The following is a 25,405-nucleotide window of genomic DNA, read 5'->3' as shown; positions in this document are numbered from 1 at the left end:
GTTAACTACAGATCAGATTGGATTTGTCAGCATTTCACAGCTGACCTAATAGAATTTCTTTTGTACGTTTTTGTCTCTAGCCTTCAGATCTACTATAGAATAGGTACTTATAGGGGTCTTTCTTTGCTGGTGGATTAAGATGTTTAACTGTCCTGTTTGTGGTCTAGACTTGCTATTCAGTATCTAGCATAACTTACAGATGACATTGATTGATAAAATTGCCAAGATAAGATGTTAAATATGATATATGTGCTCACAGAATCATAGAATTTAAAGCTGGTACAGGTCTTCGAGATCATCTGCTTACCCCATCATTTTACAAAATAAATAAAGCTGAGCCCAGAGATAGTAAATAAATTATTAAGGTCTCATAGAACCCACTGATTTGGCCCATGTTTCATAGCTATAAGGAAGACAAAGAAAGAACCTTACAGGATAAGAAGGCATGGAGGGGTTGTTATCTAGATTGGTTGGCATAACTGCCCCTATTGATGAGATCACAGATCAGTTGAAGTACAATCAGTTTTGCTGTAACCTGAGTTTTGATACATTAGGGATATGATATATTAAATAACATTCTGAGCGTAATTTCAAGTTTGCTTCTGCTCAGTTTCTTCCTTGAGAAACAGCAGTAATGCAGAAAACATCACAATAATTCCCAAACTACAGCCTATTTCCACAAGCAAACCTCAAGTTTTCTTCTAGGTAAAGTGCCATATTTATTGTGTATCTTGCGGTGCTGTAGACTGTGAGTCAAGAAGGACTGGTCGCTCTGCACCCCTTCCCCTCAGCTGTGTGTCACTTAGTTTTTGAGCTCTTTTCCCCAACCCTATTTCTCCCATAATTCCTGTGTGTTTTATTGCACAAGTTTGCTTAACTTTGAGGGAATACATGTACCTGTCACGTTATAGCAGAACTGACTATAGGGACATTTCAGTGGTTCTGTGATATACTGCCCTCTTCTGGTATTGATCATCCATGCCTCACCCTGTGTGTTCTTATATCCTATCTTTGTAAATCCTTGGTAGAGGGTCTAGTAACTGCACTGGAAGCCTACTGTTGTAGTTGGGCCATGGTTGTCTGTTATACTTCATTTTCACAATGTGACAACTGGCTCTGCTTTTTTTCTAATCATACTTGGCCTTAACAACAGTGTTTTTATGACATTTCTCCTGCTTTAGTGGTCATTACGACCTGCAATATACTTACGCTCACCACAGCTCTCTCCATTGGCCTTGGGGTCACCTGCAGTTTGTATTCTTTTGAAATTATGAAAAACAATGTTGTGTGAGAGATAGAAGTAGTGGAAATATTCTCATTTTACAAATTAGGAAAGTGAGGTTTGGAGAGTTTGATTTGCTTAGTCACAAGCTAGAAATTATCACTAGCACCTGTGGTCACATTTTCTAACTCTGAGTCCAAATATTCTCTATACTGTGCTCTTGTTTTTCTTCCTTGTTAGTGTTGTATTGGGCTATACATTTCTTAAATAGCTGAGTTTAGTGAACACTTTCAGTTGAGCATTAAAATATTTTGATTTTATGGTATAACTTTGCTCGGTGCATGATGAGAGTTCAGGTTCCTTAGTGTCTTCTTGCATACATTTCTAGAATAGTCCTAAGCCTACAGGAATTACACATAAGCATTCTAGAGTACTGTGAGCACCAGCTTTCCGGCTGATTTTTAAACCTTTGCTAATGATTTCATAAATTATCAGTATATTTGCTTTTATAAAAGAAACTGTGTGGTATAGTAGGAGCTTGAGTTTAAATCTTACCTCTACTACATATTATCAATGAGACTTTGGACAAATCACTTAACTCCTCTAAGACTTGGTTTCCTCACCTATAAAGTGAGGGGTGTGGGCTAAATAATCTTTTAAGTCACGTTAAAGTTCTTGATCCCATGATCATATATGTATAATCATGTAACAACCTTTAAGCGCCTCTGATAGGCTAGACTGAGTATTAGGTCCTGGGAAATGCAGACAAAAGCATAAGTCTGCCCTCGGGGGGCATGCCTTCTGTTGTGAAACATTGCCACATTGACTACATACAGTGCAGAATGTTTTTCTTTCTGCCTACATTTGAAGTATTTCCATTTTGCTTGTTGAAAACAGCTGTTTTCTCTGCAAACTAAAATTGTGACAAGGACACTTCAGCAGTGACTTGAACATTGTAGGAAATCTTTTCAAAGACAGCTGAACCATTGGTATGAATCTTTAATACAAGTTAGAACTTGGGAACTAGACTGTAAATGTTGTTTTTGCCAACATATACGTGTTTGGCAGCAATAATCCCTCTGACGTTATTTGGATTTGAAACTTTTAAGGGCCTGTTTTGTTGATAGATAACCAGATGTCTTGGCAAAATTTGATTGAAAACTTTACACTCCTATTTAACAGTTGTTCTTATATACGTGTCTGCTGTTTCTTGAATTAACATTCTCATAGTTTTTTGTATCAATAAAAATAAAGACTAATAATTTTTAAATGTCATTTTAAAAAATTTAAAATGATATTTTAAAAATTAATGAAATAATCCTTAAAGTTTTTTGGTCCCTTTTTTTTAATTGAGGAGTTTGGTATCATGAAGAGTTTGGTATTCATATTACTCTAGTTTGACCATGGCTGAGGCTATATGGGTATCTTAGGTTTGAGACAAAGATGAACCAGGCTAATTCACATCCTTGAGAAAGCTTTGCTTTGGAAATCCTGTGTTTTACTGAGGCACTTAGTAGATAGAACATCTATTTGAACTCATGAATGAGTTGCAAGTATTTACATCAGTCAACAAGTACCTTCTGTGTGCCAGGTACTATGCTAGATACTTGGTATATAAATACAGAGACAAAATATTTGTTCCCTGGGGAGATCAGATTGTACCCCTAAAGACAAAAGTTAATATTAGAATATTTTTAATAAAGAAGTTAAGCACAAACTAATGAATTGGCCTTAAAAAAGAACTTTTGGTAAGGTTGAGTTAACCTAAATTTGATATTCCTAATAACAACAGTAATAAGAGCTAGCATTTATATATAACTCTTTTAAGTTTTGTTAAATACTTTACAAATAGTATCTCATTTGATCATCACAACAACCCTGAGAAGTAGCTGTTATCATCCCCATTTTATAGAGGATGATACTGAGACGCAGAGATTAAGTAACTTGCCCAGGGTCACAGAGCTAGTAAGAGTCTGAGGTAGGATTTGAACTTAGGTCTTCCTCACTCCAGGTTCAGCGCTCTATCCACTGTGTGAACTAACTGCTTTAACAACAGCCATGGATAACAACATGGATGAGAACTAGAAGGTACATAGTATATGAAAGGAAGGCCAAGAAGAGCACCAGATCTGGAAGGATAGATGATTATATGGTCTGAAATTTTTTGATGGTAAGAAAGGAAAAAGGAAGAAAGAAAGAAACGAAACAAACATTTATTAAGCACTTGCTGCGTGCAAGGCATTGAAAAATGGAACATTAATAGTATTGGGTCTTCTGTTACTATATAAGACTTAACTGAACATATATAGAATATTAATGTATAAAGTTCCATCATTTGTCAGACTTGTGTTTTAAGAGTAAAACAAAGGGATTGGACTAAGTGATTTCTGAGGTTATTAGCTCCTTCCAACTAACCACTTGAGAATTTTACTTCCCTATGTGGATTATAAAATTTCAAAAAATTTATAGTAAAACACTAGTGATATATTGAAAGTAATTTAAATCTTAAAAGACTCTTGAGCCTGACAGATCACTAAAAGTTCAAGGTATTAGTGAAAAAAGAAAATATATTTTGACAGAAAATTCTTATTTTCTGGAGTCCAGAGTCATAGGTTTACTTTAGGGATTTTAAGCGTAGCATAAAATAACAATTTATTATTTTGGTCAACTGTGCCTGAAGTTTTGTTAGTAAACGCTGACCTGAGAATTTCTATGGAATTTGACAAATGGTTTAAGCACTTACTACATGGGGATATGCTGTGCTAGGTGCTGAGAATACAATGAAATAAAAAATAGTCCCAGACCTTGAGTTAGAAATCTTTTTTGGGGAGAAAGGATAGATAACACTGATAACTAGACTATAAGTGTAAGTTCATAAAACAAGTCTGAATAGTTTGGTAGTAAGAGCTTATTTTTAACAAGAAGTGGGATCAGAGAAGCTTCGTAAAGGAGGTAACAGCACCTGAATAAGTCCTTGAAGGAAAGGAATTACTCCATCAAAGTGGAAGAGATTTTAGAAGTGGAAAACCAAGGGGACTTGTATACTCTGCTCATTTGTGTAGATGATAGTTAAGGAATAAAATGGCCTTGAAGGCATTCTTCCAAGCTGTTTTGTAAGAGAGTAGTCATGCAGAATGATGGGCCAGGACTGAAGAACTATGTTTAATGTGGAAAGATGAATTTAAAAGGAGCATTATTTAATTGTTTTCCATAGTAATGAAGGAAGGAGAGTGTTGGTTCAAATTTTGCTGTAAGTGAACAAAGACAAATCAATGGAAAACTTTTCATATACCTTATTCACTTTTTGAGGGGTGGGAAGGTGTCAAAGGAGTCATTTTCTGAAGAATTTTAGAAATCTACTGGTGGCAGTTGAAATTTATATGTTAATGAGTGGAATGAAATTAATTTGCAAGTTTTTCTCCAATAATACACAAGGTAACAAAATTTGTTTTCTGTTTTAGGCTAGACAAATGGCTGCTGTCCTGCTACGACGTCTTTTGTCCTCTGCTTTTGAGGAAGTTTATCCAACTCTTCCTTCTGATGTTCAGAATGCCATCAAAACTGAACTACTATTAATTATTCAGATGGAAACACAGTCTAGTATGAGGAAAAAAGTCTGTGATATTGCTGCTGAGCTGGCCAGGAATTTAATAGGTAGGTCTGAAAAGAAAATACTGTAACAGAAAATGTGCATATATTATTCCTTCAGTATCTTTTGGAGTAAAGTTCCTGTTTCACATTTGAGGACTTTTTTTTTTTTAAATGAGACTAAAGAGTTAGAATTATTGTGGAATCCTTTGAATAGACTCTAAAATATACATACTATGCTTCTCCTTATGCAGTAATTATAATTTCAGATTTTCCATGTGTGACTGACTGGCAATAAATTATGCATCAGCTAATGTATATGCCGATGTGCTTAAGTGAGATCAGTTTATCTCTCTTTTTCCTAGGCAACTCCCTGGATATTTAGCACTTAAATGAAACAGTCTTGTCAATGATGTTTTACCCTTATGTTCTGGCAAAAATTTAGAAGTACAGGCAAACCAGTAGTAAAACTGTCTATTAATTATGCCAGTGAAACTGAAAAATACAAAGTAGCCATTCATTCTTTTTTTATTACTTGATTTGGAGTATTAGAATCTTTCTAGATGTGAATAATATGGGTTTCCTTAATGTCTGCAAGTGTCCGATTGATAAAATTGAAGTCACAATTAGAAAGTTGCCTTGTTTTGTGATTTTTTTTTCTTTCCTTATCTGAACTTTCCCCGTTCCCTCATTGTACTATTAAAAATAAATGCTATTGCATCTGATAGAAATCACTGTTTAGCCACATCTTTCTTAATTTGGTTTAAAGGGGTTACTATGGCAGATTCATTTTCTGTTCATTTCCCTCTAAATCCATCATATTAAATATTGATAAACTCAGCTTCAGTGAGCTCAATTGATATTTTAGTTTGGGTACTGAGTGGTATACTGGAGAAAGGTGGAGTAAGGCTAAACAGTTCAATTCCCGTCTCTGACACTAGCTGTGCAACTTGGTATGGATACATCACTGACCCTTTCTGAGCCTCTAAAGTAGGGAATGTATAATAGCTCCAGTGCCTGTTTTACTTTGAGGCAGCTATTAGTGTTTTGGAGAGAATGCTGGGCAAGTTACATGCTCTCTGCTTTGGGGTCCATGGCCTCACCCCAAATCACCAGCCACCTCTTTCAGAAGGATGGGTACTGATCTTTCTGTTTTACATTACTCACAACTCAGCTAATAATAGTAAACAGTATTTCTCACATAGACATTTTCTTGTGAAGTCTCCTTCATTATCCCAAGACAATCTTCTTTTCATTTATAACTCTAAAACAGTTGTATTGGCCAAAATGCAAAGGAATAGTGCTGAGGATTATACCTGTATCCAGGAAGAAGGCGACCATGAATTTTGACTTGAAAGTAGACATAAAAACTAATGCTGTCAACTTCTAGATCAGTGGTTCCCAAGTCTTTAGATGGAGGATCCCCTGGGAAGCACTAAACCTATTTCAAGAGCTGCCTTTCTTTATGTGCATTTTGATCTTTATTTAGATCCAGAAAAGAAAGTAATGTGACTCAATATTAAATTTTTTTTAAAAATAAGTTATCTTGAATAATGAATGTTTTACACATGTAGTAATTTTTCAGATGTCTGTAATAGAGGCTTTTATAATTTATGAAGTACCTGTTCCATTTAAAAGCATTACTAAATTTATAATATGCTAAAAACTTTTTTTTTGCTTTACTTAGCTGATGAATTCTAGCAGTACAATTAATGGGGATCCATGACATTTTCTATGATTTAAGTGTAACAGTACTTGTTTCCTACTGTTTTTCAAAACATACAGTGGTTTATTTTTTTAAACAGACTTTTTTAGGCCAGTAGGAAACTAACTACTATAACATTGTTTCTATGGGAAAATTTATTCTAAATTCCAAACAACCAACTTGTAAATGAACCTTCAGAACACAGCCCATTTATAAGTTGAGAACTCTTATTTTTTGAATGCTACATAATTCTGTCTTTTTTCTTAAACCTTTGCAAATTCCTCTTGTCTGCTCAGTAATGAATTCATGAGGTTTTTTAACTGATAGAATTTGTATCATTTAGGTGATAGTTGAATTTCAGAATCCTTTTCACAAAGACTTTTAAAGACTTAATATAAAGAGAACATATTTATGAAGCACAGTTGATAATCCAGTACATTTATTAATTAAAATTACCTATGTCTTTCGTTTCTCCCCAAAAAAATTCTAAAGTACTTTGGAGACAAGACAACCCTTTTAACATTGAACTTTCTTGGTGTAACTTCCTTTTCTACTTCAATGCTGATCTAAGTGAAATGTAGTTATTTGAAGCTACTTCATCATCCACGTCCCCAAAATGGTGGTTCTCATCCTGTTTTATACTCAAATTTCAATGTGGACTTTAAGTAACTGAAGAGTGTGAATCCTTAAACTGAAAACCTCTTAGAAAGTAAGAAAGGTTGAGGGAGTCCTTGACTTTTTTAACTATATTGATTGTTGAAAAGTTAACCTAAGAAATAAAAATCCCTCTGTGCTATGAAGCTAAAATAATTTTCTTTAAAATATGAAAAAAATTCAAATAGTTTTGAGTCTAAGTGAAAGTGATAATAAAGGTTAAAATTTATTCAGGTTTTATTTTTTAAAAAAAGGCTGTTTTTAAAACTGTGCAAATAGTTACATTTAAGAGAAACATTTTGGTAGCTGCAAATTTAATATGAGATAGTGAACATTATGAATACACATGGGTTGACCTTTTTTGGCAATTAAACTTATCCTTCTGAATTTATTATACTACTATTAAACTATAATACAATATTATATTGACTTCATTTTTTTCTAAATGAGGAGTCACCCTTTAAGAAACTTCAGTTTTAAAGTCTAATTATACATTTACTGCCTAAATTTCTCTGCTTCCAGATGAGGATGGCAATAACCAGTGGCCAGAAGGTCTGAAGTTCCTTTTTGATTCAGTCAGTTCTCAAAATGTGGGACTGCGGGAAGCTGCCCTTCACATTTTCTGGTATATTCATGGATTTAGTTATGATGTATTTTTTGGAAGAAAATAAAACATTTAATATTTGTTTCAGCCCCTGTCTAGGAACTCTGAACTTAAATTGTTCAGCTTTTATGGTCTTTAAAATACTTTTGAGTGTATGTATATACATTAGTAAGTGTATATGTACATATTAATTCTCTTGCACTTTGTATTAAAGGTAGATAGTAATATCTTATTACATGTTATACTTTCTATTATAGACCAGACCTCTGCCTCTTCTAATAATCATAAGTGGAATTATCTTGCTTTTCTCTGTAATTCGTGGCCCAAACAATAACAAACTAATCTTTCTCTTTTCCTTTTGTGACAAGTGTCAGGTAGTGTCTGCTATATCCACGTTTTTAAAAACTATAGTGTTCCAATTTAAGAAAATATATATATTTTTTGCAAGTGTGTGACACATTTATATGTTTATGCAAATTTTTTAAAAATGATGCATTAGGGGTGTTTATCTACATTACCAAACAATTATTTTACTTCTGGGGTTATTTTCATTCCCTGGTTAAAATTAAGATATGATTTGATTAACACACCAAGAAACATAATCTATGTTCGCTAAGTTATGCCTTTACTTTCAATTAAGCGTTTAAAGAGAAGAGAAATGTAGGTATCTGATAAGTCTGTTCTTATTTTTCTACTTTGTTTTATCATATTTCTAATTTAATTTTATTATCTTGACCACCTGACCTCAAACATCAATAGATAGGTACATTCAGTTTTTCATTGACTTGAATATAGAAGACTTTCAAATAACCTGGATTGCTGGGAATAGGACCAAGTATTCAAAAGCCCCTCCCCCAGTTGTCATTCCTGCTTCAGATTTGATCCCTGTTCCTATTAATCTCTTAAACCAGAAGCAACTTCCAACTAGGAACCAAAGTGACGGCAGAGGTGAAAACCAGGGAGCAGTGGCCCTGGGCCAGCCTAAGGAACCACCTTTGTGGTGTTACCTTTGCTCACATTTTCTACCCCAGCCCAAAATTATATTATTGGAAGTGGGGGGCAAGGTTCAGTGGTTAAGATCATTTAAACTTAATGTGAACACTTGACATGAAGACCTAGTTAATTTATATATTTTGTAACATTTTCAGGAACTTTCCTGGAATTTTTGGAAATCAACAACAGCATTATTTGGATGTCATCAAACGGATGTTGGTTCAGTGTATGCAAGACCAGGAACATCCAGCGGTAATAAAAATTTACATTTCTTGAAATACCCAGTGTAATCTGGCATCTTATTAGCAAAGAAGCGAATTTAGCAAATAATTCATGGTATTTTCACTTCCAAATGGATTAATAACTAGGATTTATTAGTAAAGTAAGTAGAAAGGAAGTTTACACAGTAGTATCCAGCATTGGACGATTTGAATTCACAGCAGAAAATAAATTATTTCTCCTAATACACACTGTTCTGACTCTTTTCAGATCAGGACATTATCTGCAAGAGCTGCAGCTGCATTTGTGCTTGCGAATGAGCATAATGTTGCATTACTCAAACATTTTGCAGACTTGCTGCCTGGAATCTTACAGGTAAGAAAATAAAAGCAAGGGTGTTACTGTACAATTTTGGTTTAAATATACAACTCTGTGCTTTATAAAATGTATCTTGTGAAGTTTTAAATATTGCAAGTTTAGGGTTATGGAAGGATATATATTATCTGCATATAAATGTACATAGACAAATCTTAATTAGATCTAATTGTTAATCCTAAGTTGTTTTTTCTTTTAACCAGTTTTCAAAAAGAATGTTTATTTATTGCATACAGGCACAAAGTTTCTAGTATTTTTAAACCTGGGCCATATCTCCATAACATTTTATGCCTTTCCCAGTGCCTAAATTTGCCACTGACGTGACCAAATATCAAAGTATGTTGGGCTTGGTTAGGTTCTTTGTAGTATTCCTAGTGTTCCTCACTCTCTATCCTCAAGAGATGTTAGTATACATACCTACATAAGAAGAGACAGCCCATTCACTTCTCTTACCCTTATGAGGGACTTTCCAGTGAGCTCTGTAAATTGAGATAACCAAAAACCTCATGAAATAATGGTCTTTTTGGCCTTGGAGAGAACATGATAAAAGCAAACTACTAGTTTCTTTCCCTTATAGGTGGGGGAATGAAAAGAATTACAGAATAGTCTTACCATTTTGCTCAAAACTTTTCTAGCTTCTTTTTTTAATATATAGTATTGATTTAATTCAGTTTAGTTTATTGAACAAAAAGCTCACATTAAAAGTGCCAAGCACATATTATTTTCTTTCTCTTTTTCTTTTTTTGTTTGTTTCTTCTTTCTTGTGATGTCTTGCATTGAAAGTGAATGCTGAGAACCAAAAATAAATAAAAAAATATATTTTTTAAAGTACCAAGTAGTTCAATAAATACTTAGATGGACTTTCAAAAATGTGATTTTTAGTTCTACTGCCTCCTTTCCTGCCATTTCAGTATCACCATTGGGAAAGTGGGCGGAGGTAAGGTAAAACTGTAAGAAATGTAAAAAAAAAATTTTTAGGTTGCTGTAGTCAGAGAACATCATGTAGTGGTGAACATATTTGTACTCTCCCTGTTTAGCCTTTTAAGAATATCATGACCTTTCAGAGGAAGAAATTAAAGCTATTTGTAGTTATATGAAAAAATGTTCTAAATCACTGTTGATTAGAGAGGTGCAAATCAAAGAATATCGGAACCATGGTTTTAAATTTATTTTTATCCATATAAGTATATATATATTGGAAATTTGATACCTTATTCATGGTTATCCACATTTTGAAATACTCCTTTGTACTCCACAGAATTCACTAGGTTAGTCCCTAAATTTCATTACTGGTCCTTCACCAAGACATCACATGCAGATTCTTTGAAGTGTTTTTGAACATAGTAGAATTTTTGATGGTCTAGTCCTTGTGAATCCCATGTCTTCTCTACATGGTAATGAGATATTGTAATAGGATTTTATGGAGTCAGTTAAGTCAACAAGCATTTAGTCAGAAGATGATGAACATGACAACACCTACACACACACGCACACACACACACGAGAAATGAAATAAACAAGAATCAGAGAATAAGCCAGATGTTTACACAGTTGAACTAAAGTAAGCCCAAAATTTTCATGATTTTTGAAAAGTATAAAAATGAGGATATACTGTAAACAATTGCAAGAAATTGAAATAAACCATTGAGCTTCAGAAATGGGAAATGGATCAGGGTACATATGCTGACCTTATTTATTGCCATTTCCTGAAAAAGTTTAATTGATTATGTGATTTTTACAAAGTATTAGATGTAGATTGATAAAAAAACTTTTTTTCCTCAAAGTGGATAACAGCTGAGTTCTGCAGATAAAATTCTATGGCATACAGTGGTGGCTAAGTTATTGAAATCCATTAATAAAGTGGAATAGTTAAAGTTATTATCAGCTTGTGTATTTTGAAGATACAATACTGGTAATCATCACCAATATCAACTCCAATGGTGAATTAGTGGATGTGTATGGGTATGCATATGGGTGTGGACAAAACAGAATATGACTTATGGTATGCCTTCCTCATAGGTTGACTAAGGGTATGGCACAAATGATTGTTGAATTGAACATAAGAGAGGTAATCCTGGGAGTGATGATAAATTTTTATTTTACTACCCTGGTTCCATGTTTTACAAAGAATACCAGAGTTGGAGACTAGAGAGACTTTGTTTCATATCTCATTTCAAACACCAATTGTATGACTAAGGACAAATCGGTTAATCTCTCTGAACCTCAGTTTAACTCATCTAGGAAATAGGGATAATAATATATTACATTCTAGGGCTTTTGAGAGAAACCATTGTGATAATGTATATAGAGCACTTGATCTTTTTATTAATTTATTTGTTTTCAGTTTTCTACTATCACTTCATAAGTCTTAGATTTTCTCCCCTTCCCTACCTAAAACAACATGCAATCTTATATGGATTCTTCACATACATTCTTATTAAACACATTTTTACGTTAGACATGTTGCACAAAAGAATTAAAATGAATGGGAGAAACTATGAGAAAAACTAAACAAAAACAAGAGAAAATATTTGCGTTCTAATTTCTTAGTTCTTTCTCTCGACGTGGGTGGCATTTTGCCTCAGAAGTCCTTTGGGAATGTTGTAAATCATTGCTGTGAAGGGCTAAGTCTACCAGAAAAATGCCTCACACGCTAGGGTTGTTACTGTGTACAATGATCTGGTTCTGCTCCTTTCACTCAGCATCAGTTCATAAGTCCCTCCAGGCCTCTCTGAAGCCTTCCTGTTCATCGTTTCTTACAGCACAATAGTGTGCCATTACATTCATATGCTCCACCTTGTTCAGCCACTCTCTAATTGATGGGCATCCCTTTGATTTCCGGTTCTTGGCCACCACAAAGAGAGCTGCTTATAAATATTTTTGTACATGAGCACTTGCATATCTTAAAAGCAGTATATAAATATCAGCTACTAAAGGAGGCAGCTCAAGAAGATCTTATAATTGTCACAAGTGCAGTAAGATACTAGACTTTGCTTTAAGAGGAGTCATTGCACAGCGTCTATAGCTTCTGTAAAAGATAATAGATTTTTGAGTAGATACCGAAATTGGTGGTTAATAGCTGTCCTTGATCAAAAATATACAAAATGTTTTTACATGGAAGAAAAATTAAATCATTTTGAACTTAGATTTGCTGTATGGAGGGAATTTGATGGACAGCTCTAGTAGAGCAACCTTAGGGGATATTTCTAATTAGAAGCATCAAATGACAAGCCTGAAACTAGAGAAATCTGGGCTTATTAAATAAAGGATATGTTTAACAGAATATCCCAAGTGTCTTCTGGAAACTTCAGAAATCAATGTGGATTCTTTGTATCTTCATTTAATAAAAATTTATTAATTTCTCATAGCAATCAAATCAGAAGTTTAATAATTATTAGAGCCTAGACATATTTCAGGCTGTTAGATTTTTTTAATTTTATTATGAATTTAATAAATGTTAATTTACTGTTAACAAATAATTTAGTAGCTTTTTATTTTTAGATTAGTCTGTAATTTTGACATAAGATCATAGACTTAGAAAAACCCTATTGTTTTTTTAGATTAATACTCTCACTTTACAGATAAGGAAGCCAAGGCCCAGAAGGATTAATTGGTCCACCTAATAACACACAGGAAGTGGTAGAATTCACACTTAAATCTGTGTCTTAGGACTGCAAATCCAGCATTCTTTCCTCTGCATTACAGTCTCCCAACACATGCATTTCCCATTATAGTTGCACAAAGGAAAGCACAAATGTCAAAAGCTGATAATCAAGAATCTTATATTTTGGTCACTAGAAATGATCAGATATTTTTTTCTGATTGTCATGGTAAAGAATATTATTATACACTGGTTACTGAATGAATAATTGTGTGACTAAAATAAAAAGCAAATCATGGAAATGTTTATATTCATTTAACTGACATGGTTGTTTTGAGAGTAAGGCACTATATAAATAAGTTGTTCCATTTCATCTCTTTGTAGGCTGTAAATGACTCGTGCTACCAGAATGATGACTCAGTCCTCAAATCCCTTGTTGAGATTGCTGATACTGTTCCAAAGTATTTACGTCCCCACTTAGAAGCTACTCTACAGCTCAGTCTAAAGGTAAACTTTATCACTAGAAGAAAATTTGTTTCCTAAATATTCTTTGCTTGTAAATGTACTGAGATCTTCTTGTTTTGTAGTTATGTGCAGATACTAGCCTCAATAATATGCAACGTCAACTTGCCCTTGAAGTAATAGTGACCCTCTCTGAAACTGCTGCTGCTATGCTGAGAAAACACACAAATATTGTTGCACAGGCTAGTAAGTAAAAAGTCTTTGTAAAATATTTTGTTTGGCTTAAATGATACTTAATTGAGAGAAAGTTGAAAGTTCTTGAATGATGTCTTCATTTGTACACCAGTTAGAAGTTTGGTCGGTTTATCCACTACATAACCTCATTGAATTAAAAGTAGGAGCTCATTTCACTATCCATATGAAAGGATCACTTGAATTAAAGATTGTTATGTCAAATTATATTTGGGAAAGCAAGTAGATTTGTTGACACTCCCTTCTCTATTACTAATTCCTGTGCTAAGCAGAACAAATAGATGTTACTTTGCCCCTTTTTTGCAATTTATATCAGAATAGGAACCCTCCCTATAACATCCCTGACAAATGATTGTCCAGTCTTTGTGATTTCTAGTAATTTTTTGATGTCTGTCTCCCAAGACAGCCCATTCTACTTTTGGACAGCTCTAACCATAAAAATTCTCCTTTCATCAAATCTAAATTTGCAACCTATTAGCAACTTCGTTACTAGTTCCACTCTCCAAAGTCAGAAATAGTCTCACGCTTTTTCACATAATAGCCTTCAATTACTTTAAAAAAGCAATTCCATTCCCCCTCCCTTCTCTAATTAAATGCTGCACTACCCTGGTACTGTAACAGAGCCTCATTTGACATTGTCTTCAGTCCCTTCATTTTCCCTTTTTAATTTGTCAGTATCCTTCCTAAAATGTGGTATATAGATATGAACATGGTGTTCTAGATAGTCTGACTAGAGCAGACTACTGTGGAACTACTTTTATTAAATGCAGCCTAAGAATCTGTTATCATTTTTACTTACTGTTATCACATAGTTATCTCATAGAGTTTGCAGTCCCAGGACCCTTTCACTGAAACTTTTGTCTAGACCAGGAATGCTTCGCCTCAGATTCATGAAGTTTACATGTTTTGATAGTTATATTCTAATATAATTCTTTTCACTTTGCAACTCTACATATTTTATTTTATGTATATGCATTGGAATTTTGCCAGAAATTAAAGTGAGGCTTATTGAACATAGTTTGAATCTTCCACTTTTTTAAGAAATTGAAGTTGCATATGCGTGTCTTCTTTTCTGAAGCACCTCTTTTTGTTCTCTTTAATTTCTAAAAGGTCACTGATAACAATTATTCAGTCATTTATGTAACTTTAAGTTCCCTGGCATATGGATCATTTGGACCTCCTGATTTGAACACATTGAGAGTAACCAGGTCCTTTTCAGTTCTTATATAATCTTTGACATCACATTCGTGTTAACCATTTTTGTTTTGTTTTTGTAGTCTAAGGGTTGTTTTTACTGGTAGACAAAATAGAAGATGACCTGCTTATTTCTACCCCTTTTTTTTTGATGATACATTCTCATTCTATTTATTTACTCATAGCATTCATCTGATCCCTTTTTTGTCCTCACCACAGCTCTCTTTTTTTAATTATTAGTTTGTCAAAATTTTGTGTTCCAAATTTTCTTCCCTCCTGCTTGTTCTTTGCTGACTGAGAAGGCAAACAATATGATATCAATTATACATCCTCACTACAAGTCTTTTTAAAAAGCAAAAAAGAAAGCCCATCTTATTCATCTTCATACTCATTGTCATCTCAGCATTCACGTCATTACCCTTCTTAAAGGACCATACTGTTCTTGTATATTTTTTATTCCATTTACTTGCTATTACTTCCATCTTCCATATGCATCATTTTAAAGTCTTAACTCATTTCTTAATTCCTTTGTATCCCTACAACAAGTCTTTATCTAGCTTCAACTTCTCTTCCTCACTGGAATCATTTGTGTCATCAGAATTTTTGTTCTTCATAGAGGTATCATGGTTGGCCTTGACCTTGGAAAAATACAGTTTTAAAACCTGACCTAAAAACTTTAACTGTATGGCCTTAAGCAAGTCACTTGATCTCTGAGACTCAGTTTCCTCATTGGTGAGACTTAATATGTTCTTCTCTAGGGAACTGGAATCTTGACCTCAAGATTGAAATCTATAACCCCCTTCCTTCCTTTACTCTGTAAAATTCTTGGCTATAGGGCCTGATCTATTCTTTATTTCTTGAAAGCTACTCTACTTAATTGTAGACAAATGGTAGATCTTCATGAAATCCAAGTTGCAGTGTCCTTTTTCCCAAGGTCCTTGACTTTTTAATTTTAGTACAGCGGTTCTTCCTTATTGGTAATACTTAGGTCAGGAAAAGCCTTTGCCCTCATCACTTGGTCCTGTTTTTGAGGAATGAAGCTATCAAATAAAGCATTTATCAACTGGTTCTGCTTTTCAAAGGGGAAAACCCTTTGATGAGGATAGTGAGAAATATATTGGATAGAGAGTTCAAAGACTTAGGCTCAGATCCTGGCTGTGCTACTTGTGTGATCTTAGACAAGTGACTCTAGCTCTTTGAGAACCCAGATCTGTAGAATGAGGGAGACTAGGTGACTTCTGATGCTTCTTTTGGATTCTGATCAATTTGAGAGTCCCTTCTTATACCCTATTCCTAGGGTTGTAGAAAGGAACAGCCTGTAGGGTTATATTACCTTCATCTTTTTGGTTGGGTAAGCTAAACAGTAAAGAGTTCAAGGCAGTATATATATCTATACTAATTACCTTTCTGTGTAAATAAGTTTTGTGGGGGGGTTTTTTTTAACTCCCTCAAAACATTTTATTTGCTCACCCCATTCAAGCAAAACTTAAGGAATGCATTGAATTTCTTGTACCAACCAAAAAGACAGGAACATTTTAGTGTTACAGAATACTCAGGCTAGAGTAGAAATTATCTCCTGATGAGGCCCAGGGAACTAGAGAGTCAAAGAATTACATGCAAAACACAAATCTCTTGACTTGTGAAGTTCAGTGGGTTTTTCTTCTTAACTACTCCTCTCGTGTCTTTTGAATTATTTGTTCACATTATTTACAAGTAGGTGCTGTTATTATATCTTTTTATTCCTTTCATTTGAAATTAATCCTGTGGCAACATAAAATGATGATATACAGATTCATTGTCAGCATTTTAGTATGTGGTATGTGTAGTTTATGATATTAGATGATAGAAGGATAGAAGTAGTTACACAGTTCCTGCCTTGAGATAAAAATAAAGTTTTGGGCCATAATAATATTTATAGGCTTTAGTCAACAGTATCCTATTGTTACCTATGTTTGAGTGCATGTTGGGTAATTGTTTTCCCAAAAGAAAGTTGTAAAACAAGATTAATGCTTTTCAATATACCAAAGTCCTTGGAAAGTTTCTTGGTAGAAAGATTTCTCTACACTATGAACCTGGACATTGTCACAAATATCTCATTAGTATACCCTTGATACCTTTGCTTTGTATCCTGATGGTAACAAGAATAGTGACCATCTTCACCAGAGTATCTATTACAGTAGTCTCTCTTTTAATTTTCAGAAGCTTTTAGGCCCATTACAACTCTTAAGCTCTCACTTCTATTTTATTTAACTCTCTCACAACTCACCTTTTTGTCAAACCAAAGTGAATTCGAGGTCGCAATTGATAGCCTCTAAAATGCAACCAGCTCTTCCACCCTTGGATAGTCAATAGCCTTGGTTCTTCTACCCAAACACCCAGTGTTTACCTTCTTTGCCCCACTATCTCCCAAGTAGGGTCTGAATTTTCTGTCAACAAACTTTACCTCTCATTTATACTTTGATACTAAGGAACTAAGTGCTTTCTGTGAGGTTGTGTATTTACACAACCATTTGTTGTATTTACAGAGCCATTAACAACATTGAGCAGGAAATGCCTGTATTTCTCACATGCTGTTCTCTCTGTGCCAGTTTAAGGACAAGATTTGGAACCCCGATAACTAAAAATTGACTACAGTCCTTCCAGTTGTGTTGGAAGTATTGAACTCTTGAGTTGATGTTTACACTTGTACTTCCTCTTTCATTATTGTATATGTTGAGTTGTACACTCATTTTAATAGCCAAAAAATTTGTTCTCCTTTATATTTCTTAGAAGTAATAATGAATTGGAATTATAGTATCTGTTTGACAGAGCACTTCACAGGCATCTCATTTGATCATCACAGCAACTTTTGAAAATGTCTGCCTATTTCTCTAATGTTACAACTGAGGTTGCTAAGACTCAAAGAAATAGTGATTTGGACACATGGTCTCAGCTTGTAAATATCAGGCAGGATTCAAACCAAAGTCTCTAATGAATCCAAGTCTGGAAGTCTTTCCACTGTGCCACATTCCCACTGGAATATTTGAATTTTATCAGATATTCTTTCAGACAGATTTTTTTACTTTCTAATATGTGTTGGGTGGAGGGGAATATCAAATTAAGAAACCTGTTTCTGTTTTGTATTAAGTTCCTCAGATGTTAGCAATGATGGTAGACCTAGAAGAGGATGAAGATTGGGCAAATGCTGATGAACTGGAAGATGATGATTTTGACAGGTAATTTGCTCAGAAAACTTAAACGCATGGCCCAATAAAACTGAAGACTGGGAGTGAAAGCTTATGAATTCTAATTCCAGCTCATCTCACTGACTTCTGGTGTAATTTTATACCATTTATCTCAGAAACTGCTTTGGAGGAGTAATAAATGAGTAATTACGTTTTGTTAAACATGTTTTAAAGTAATAGACAAAGGGGATTAGAATTTGTTATCTAGCTTAAATCTAGAGTATTTGTTCATTATTCTGTGAATCAATATTTTATCTCTAGCTCAGTCCTTTTTTATGTCCTCTATTCTTTTACTCATCTCTCTGCTCAATTCACTTGATTTTTAAACTTTAGGAAAAAGAGTTTATTTTTTTGTTCTACAATCAACAAACATTTGAACGTCTACTGGTACTTGGCATTGTATTAGACATTATACTGTTCTTAATGTTGATTTTTTTTTTTAACAGTGTAGAAGAGAGGAAAACTAATGAGTACAATATTAAGAATCTTTTGAAATTATCAGAATATTCATATACTTCCTAAGCACTGATTCTTTATATATCAAATAGCATGAAACCTTTTCTGATATTCTTTGCAAACCAAAACCCCTGGAGAAGTGTATCATATAGCTTTCTTTTAATCTTTAATTAAATCATACATACCTGATTGATAATAAACATTGGGTAGCCATGTAAGTAAAGATTTGACAGCCTGTCATTTTTAACATTATTTGTGAATGAGCAAGAAAGGTCTAACAGTCTGTCATTTAGCATTGTGTCTGAATGAGCAAGGAAACCTGTGCAAAGTCAGCTTTGTTTCCCAGAATACAGAGCATGATTGTAGTAAGAGACTACATAATTAAGTTGACATTTCTTGAAGATGAATTTAGAGCTGAATTTCACTAACTTGTTCCTGTTACTATTTTGCTTGACTTGATTCTTAGTTTTCCCTCTACCTATGAGGTACCACAGACTTCTTTCCAGATTCTTTCACCATTACTTTATTAGTATCATTCTCTTTCTGATTGTTTTTGGTACTACCTGTTTACTCATTTATTCATTGAGCTTATTGGTTTATTGGGGGGGGACCTAGTTGGAACTCTTTGTGTTGTAATGAATGCCAAATTTGATAAGTGAATACTCTTTCCCACAGGCTTTCTATATTTAGAGGGTTTCATGTAGCAAAATTCTCAGTAGACTCTGATTGAACATTTTAATTAGGTAGAGGTAAGCATGGTTATCTGGGAAAAGTACTGCACTTGGAGAAAAACAGATGATGTATTCCTTTTCATGCAGTACTAAGTATATTTTTTGTATTTTTTACACAAGTAACTAAATGCACTATTTTATCAGATATGCTAGCATTTTTAAAGAAACGTGGCATTTCCTTCCTAAGGCTTATATTTTATTCCTTCTTACCACCTACACATAGTTTTAACAGTCAGTGCTTTGTTATTTGAAATATTTATTGCTTGATGTGCACAACAGGTAAATAGGACATTAAGGAATGAAAGTGTTTTTAGAATATAAAAAAAATAACTACATTGATTCTAGTAGGGGAAATAAGATTTAGCTGTAGCATATGATTTAGGTATTTTGGTTTATTTTGGAAATAGTGAAGTTCACTTACTTGGGGCAAAGTATTCATTTCAGTTAGAAGAGTCTTTTGATACTCATTTAAAAATTTGGAATAGAAATAGGACAGATTTTTAGAGCAAAAATGGTGTTAAATATTTGAACTGGTTGTTGAGGAATTTTTATTGTTGAGAATTTTTCTAAGAAGTCTTGAAAAACAAAACTGATGTGTTTTTTGGTTTTTGGGTTTTTTCAAATATTGCAAATACAGGTATAGTTTTTTGGGGGGTTGAGTAGGGAGAGAGAACTTTTCAAAAGCTTGCCAGCTATAGAATTCTACAGTGAATATGAAACCAAATAGTGGCAGTGCCTTGTTTGCAGCATCTCTAGTAAAATCTTAACATCTACACTGTTTCTATAGTGAACAAAAAACATTTAAGGAGACTTCTATACCCCAACTCTTTCTTGAGATTAGTTTTTAGAATTTAAAATTTAACAAGATTTTACAAACCAGTATTTGAAACATCACCTAAAACCACTATACTTGTTTTTCCCACTAATGTTCTAGCCATATCGACCATTTCTTTATTTGAAATACCTGTAACAGCTATCGTAAATTTCATGTTAAAAATGTTAGGCTAAAACTTCTATTCTCTGACATTTTTGAATAAATTTATTGATGCATCATTTCTGTGTTTAGCAATGCAGTTGCTGGTGAGAGTGCATTAGACAGAATGGCTTGTGGGCTTGGTGGAAAACTTGTTTTACCAATGATCAAGGAACACATCATGCAGATGCTTCAGAACCGTAAGCCATTTTTATGACATTGTTTATGTTAGATTTAATTTTTATCCTTTTCTGTTAATCTTGTATGTAGACATCATAGACATTTTAACCTGCCATTACCACTCCAGTGTCCTTTTCACTGAGTTGATCAAAATTGTACACTAGGAAAATTTTATAGTTTATGGCTTACTTCAGAGTATAATGCATAACCATAAACCCTGGGATTTACCTTTGCATTTCCCTTTTCCATAGCAAATGATTTCAGTCGGTAATAACTTGGTGATTTCTTTAACATCTTCATTGTTATTATTTTCCCCTTTGCTAGCTTATAATTTCTTAGATGTATCAATGTCTCCGTAGCTGGTTTTGTTTAGGATACGTAGTCTTTTATTGTTTCTTTTTATTTAATAGCATAAGAATTTGGCCTCTTTGAAACATCTTGAATATTTGCCTAAGAGTCAACCATTCTCCATTGTTGTGTGATACATTCTATGCAACCAATTAAGTAGAGGAGCAGTCCAACAGCTAAATTTGAAAAAGGAATTTCAACTCAGCAAACATTTAATAAGTTCCCGCTTGCTGAGTGCCACATTGATACCAGTTAGATTTCTGGATGTCATCGTAAAACAGCAGAGCCCTTGGTTTAATATAGATGATGAGATATACACTAAATAATTATAATACAATTTAAAATGTGATCAAATGACTCAATCAGATTGATTAAACAACTACTAAGGCTTTTTTTTCAAGCAAAGGAATGATGTTATTCATTTGATAGCTTTTTTTGCCAGTAGTTGCAACAGATGAATTTGAAGAGTAAATACTAAAGGCAGGAAAGTCAGTTGAGAAGGCTTCTACATTGATCTAGCTGTGATGAGGGCTGGCAGTGTGAGTAGAAATGATTTTTTGAGGTAAAAACATTAGACCTTGTTGATAGGCCTGATTGTATTTTTGTTTTAGAAATGTTAAACTTGAGGTATTCCTGGACATTCAAGTGGGAATGTCCAACTGAGGCAGTTGGAATTTTAAGTTTGGTTATGACTGGACAAACCATCCAAATAAATGTCTAAGGGAGATAATAGAAGAATGTCAAGAAAGTGAAAGAAGACTAACATGAAAGATAGCCATCAAAGTGTGCATTCCAGGGGAATTTTTAGCATTCATTTTTACAAGATTTTGAGTCCCAAATTTTTTTCCCTTCCTCTTCTCCCCTCTTCCAAATGTTGTAGGCAGTTTGATATAGATTATACATGTGCTATCATGAAAAACATATAATGGAAATTTTTTTAAAGCCACTCATTCCTCATTGTCATTAGTAATCTATTTCTCATTTCTTGCCTCATAGTATATATTTATTCCTAAAAGAACATGGAAAAGTTATAATGAACAATTAACTATCCCACATTAGCCTTGTAGTATGGTGGTTATGAGTTTATCGATCAGACCTTCCTTAAATGACCCTCTTCCTTTGGGTAATCTCTAAATTTTTGGATTTTTTTTCGAAGTAAACTAAAACTTTTTGTCCATTCATTTATCAAGAATTGGGCGCATTATTTAGTGTTATATTATCCAGCGTGTTAAATTTAAAATAAAACAGTTGGAAGGAAAAAAAAACCTTTTGATCTCTTATGGTTTCCTTTTTTTTTTTTTTTTTAACCCTGCCCATCTATCTTTCTGTGTATTTGGCAGCGGTTTCTTTATTTTTGTTTATTTTGCCAAATGTGTCTCATTCACCATCATATAAATCATAGCCTAATGAAATTGCATATATTTGCTGTTAATTTTATAGCTGGGAATATATGCAGAGTCAATTAAATGATAGGTATGTTGATTTCATGATCTGACGATTGCATTCTTTCTTGGAAATTAAAAGGTGCAAGTTGGAAAAGGTCAAATAAATACATCAAATGCTGATGTATTCATTTTCCAATTTCACCGAAGTTAAAATTTGTGTCAACTGAAACTAATTAGGAGCATTTGTAAAAGTGTGGTTGGATGTGGATTAAAGTATCCACAAATACTTAATAAGTACTTAATACCTTGTTAAATAACCTTGTTTTAGTAACCAATTTTACGTTGACTCAGATTTAAGTTAAATTATACAGAACAATAAAGAATGTACAATGTGACATGTCACATATAGTTGTGTTAGTTTTACATTCCAACCCAATTTTATATCCATAAAGTTCTGTTGCATTTACATTTCACTTTTACATATGACCAAAAAACTGGTTGACTAATTCTAGTAAGCAAAAATGTGTATGCTTTATTAAAGTTTCACTGAATTTTAAATTCATCATTTGTAGCATTACTGACATTTGAACTCTTAAGGAATTTGGAGGGAAATGCATTTTGTGACATTTCTAAATAGCTCTAAAAATCAACAAGCCTAATACTGTAGAAATTTCAACTATCACTCCTTTATCCTATAATGATAATCCTAGACGAAACTATTATTTCTTGGAGCTTAGGTTTATTTTCCTGACTTTGCTGCTATTCTTTTATTTAGCTTCTGTATCCTTTTCTATAAAAACCACACTACCTGTCTATTTTCAATCTTGTTAGGATTTTACATGATGATGAATGAGATGTCAGTAAAAAGTTTTATTTAGAGAGTGATTTTTTATAAATATTTTGTATCAATGCTGATTTATTCTGTAAATTTATTTATTCTTTATTTATTCCTTCTGTCTGATCCTAAATTGAGATTTTAGCATGCAGTTGTGAAACATTTATTACTATGGTTAATAAAATGAAATTGCTTGAGTAGATTTCATATCCACTTTTAAGTAAGAACATTTGTGAAAATTTGAGAGTTATCCTTTTATTTTTGGTTTTTTAATACTTAAATCTCATCTTTTCCACTTTGTTTTTATAAACGTTTTTATTTGTCTGGTATTCATTTGTTTATAATGTTTTTCTGCAGCTGATTGGAAATACCGGCATGCTGGATTAATGGCTTTATCTGCCATTGGAGAGGGATGTCACCAGCAAATGGAAGGGATTCTAAATGAAATAGTTAATTTTGTTTTGCTTTTTCTTCAAGATCCTGTAAGTGGCATTAGTGGTTTGGTTCAGTTTTTTGTTTGTTTGTTTTTTGTTAAATTCACTGCAGCTTTTATCACAATGCATTAATATATTTGCATGTGTAAAAATATGATTTCAGCATCCAAGAGTGAGGTATGCTGCCTGTAATGCAGTTGGACAAATGGCAACAGACTTTGCACCTGGTTTCCAAAAGAAATTCCATGAGAAGGCAAGTAAGCCCTCAAACACTAAAGAAAAAGAAAGTTACAAAATGACTATTTCCTAAGAGTCTTTATTCTGTACAGGTGATTGCAGCTCTTTTACAAACCATGGAAGACCAAGGTAATCAGCGTGTTCAAGCACATGCCGCTGCGGCTCTTATTAATTTTACCGAAGATTGTCCCAAATCGCTGCTTATTCCATATTTAGACAATTTGGTGAAACATCTTCATTCCATAATGGTGATTAAACTTCAGGAGGTAGGTCAAATTAGAATTTTTCTGGGGCAGGGGGGTTAACACCACCTTCATTTTGACTAAATATATTTTCTATTTGAGAAAATTCATGTATAAAAGTGGTTCAGCATCCCTCTGGTATGATTTCCAGGCTGAATTAACAATGTAGTACGTGTTGTGTTGCCATCAACTAGGTAATCTTAGGGCGTTTTATAGCATAGAGCTGAAAAAAAAATGATTGAGAATGGAAAAAGAAAGGGCTTCAAGCCTGTGATAATAATTACTGGTCCATTTTTTTCTGGTAGACTAAACAAAGATCTTCAGTTTTTCCTTTCTTCAGTGAGGTCCCAGGACCTCAGTTTCCTCATGTGTAAAATGACAAGTCTGATGACCCTGTAGTTGTGTGTGTCTGATCTTATGAGCTGCTGCCAACAGCTTTACCACAGTTGTTGTGAGAACCCCCCCCCTCCTCCAATCTGGTAGTTACGCAACAGAATTACAAGATGAGACATACTTGAATGCAGTGGTCAAGGAACAAGGTGTGTCATGATATTGTAATCCCTGCTTCCTAAACTGAGGCCATTTCCACAGTGGATACAATCCAGTCACCTCTTCATGGCATATTTCAGCTAGTCTCATCATATTCTTTAATTCTAAACTCTTAAGTGCCAAGTGGTCCTGCAGCAGACATACCCAAGAACCAGGGGAGATTATGCAACTTTTTCTCCTTATTGTACTTTCTCTCCCTCTTCCCCTTCCTTCCTTCTCTAGGTGAGACTTAATATATAGATCCTGAATACTCATATTGTTAGGATTTCAGGACAAAAATTATACAATGAACACGTTACCTCTACCCTTTCCCAAATAATTGGACGTGATTATTCTGCTGTGTATTTATTAAGAATTACTGAGCCGTAGGTAGGACCAAATTCACATGAAATACCACAGTGAGCTGAATTTGCAGTGTTGCTTCTTAGTGCCTCATATTCATATTGTACCTTACATTTTATGGTGTGTACTGTGCTCGAAGTAATTCTTGCAAGTAATGCCAAAATTATTTTATTTTTATAGATGGGAAAACTGAGTCTTCAAGGGGTTAAGAAACAATAAATAATATACTGCTAATATTTATTAGAACTAGAATTCACTGCCTCATAGAAATTAGTGAAAGTGACTTTAAAGGATCTTAAAATTCTCAAAGAATTTTGAATAGGTACAGGTTGGACTAGATAAATGTGAAGGTCTCAGGTGGATCCCATAATCTGGTCTTGGCCCCTCATTTTACATTTGAGGAAATTATGACCAAGATGAAAGTGACTTGCCCATAGTCATACACAGCTGGATTTTGAACTCGGGTCTTCTGATTCCAAATCTAGTGCTTTCCCCAGAATACTACATTTCTTGCCTCTTAATATTTTTCCAGTGTTATTTCTGCATCTGAGCAAAAATATATGAACAGAACATATAATGTGAGAGGTTCTGAAAGCATCT

At 33.8% G+C, this 25,405-nt stretch overlaps 1 protein-coding gene across 5 annotated transcripts in view; it reads left to right on the top strand.

The window, feature by feature from the left end:
* The window catches only part of IPO5 (importin 5), a 60,626-nt gene that overhangs the window by 18,623 nt on the left and 16,598 nt on the right, over positions 1–25,405 (top strand). For all 5 annotated transcript variants that reach the window (XM_072622080.1, XM_072622078.1, XM_072622081.1 and 2 more), the window contains 11 exons: positions 4,684–4,876; positions 7,692–7,794; positions 8,922–9,018; positions 9,256–9,360; positions 13,346–13,468; positions 13,549–13,669; positions 17,997–18,084; positions 20,347–20,453; positions 23,359–23,483; positions 23,599–23,688; positions 23,765–23,938. In XM_072622080.1, the coding sequence (XP_072478181.1) occupies positions 4,684–4,876; positions 7,692–7,794; positions 8,922–9,018; positions 9,256–9,360; positions 13,346–13,468; positions 13,549–13,669; positions 17,997–18,084; positions 20,347–20,453; positions 23,359–23,483; positions 23,599–23,688; positions 23,765–23,938 (1,326 nt within the window). The remainder of the gene's footprint in view (positions 1–4,683; positions 4,877–7,691; positions 7,795–8,921; positions 9,019–9,255; positions 9,361–13,345; positions 13,469–13,548; positions 13,670–17,996; positions 18,085–20,346; positions 20,454–23,358; positions 23,484–23,598; positions 23,689–23,764; positions 23,939–25,405) is intronic.

The sequence above is a fragment of the Notamacropus eugenii genome, chromosome 6, assembly GCF_028372415.1.
Source record: "Notamacropus eugenii isolate mMacEug1 chromosome 6, mMacEug1.pri_v2, whole genome shotgun sequence".
Lineage (NCBI taxonomy): Eukaryota > Metazoa > Chordata > Mammalia > Diprotodontia > Macropodidae > Notamacropus > Notamacropus eugenii.
Note: the sequence above shows the minus strand (reverse complement) of the source record. Positions and strands in the feature narration are given on the sequence as shown.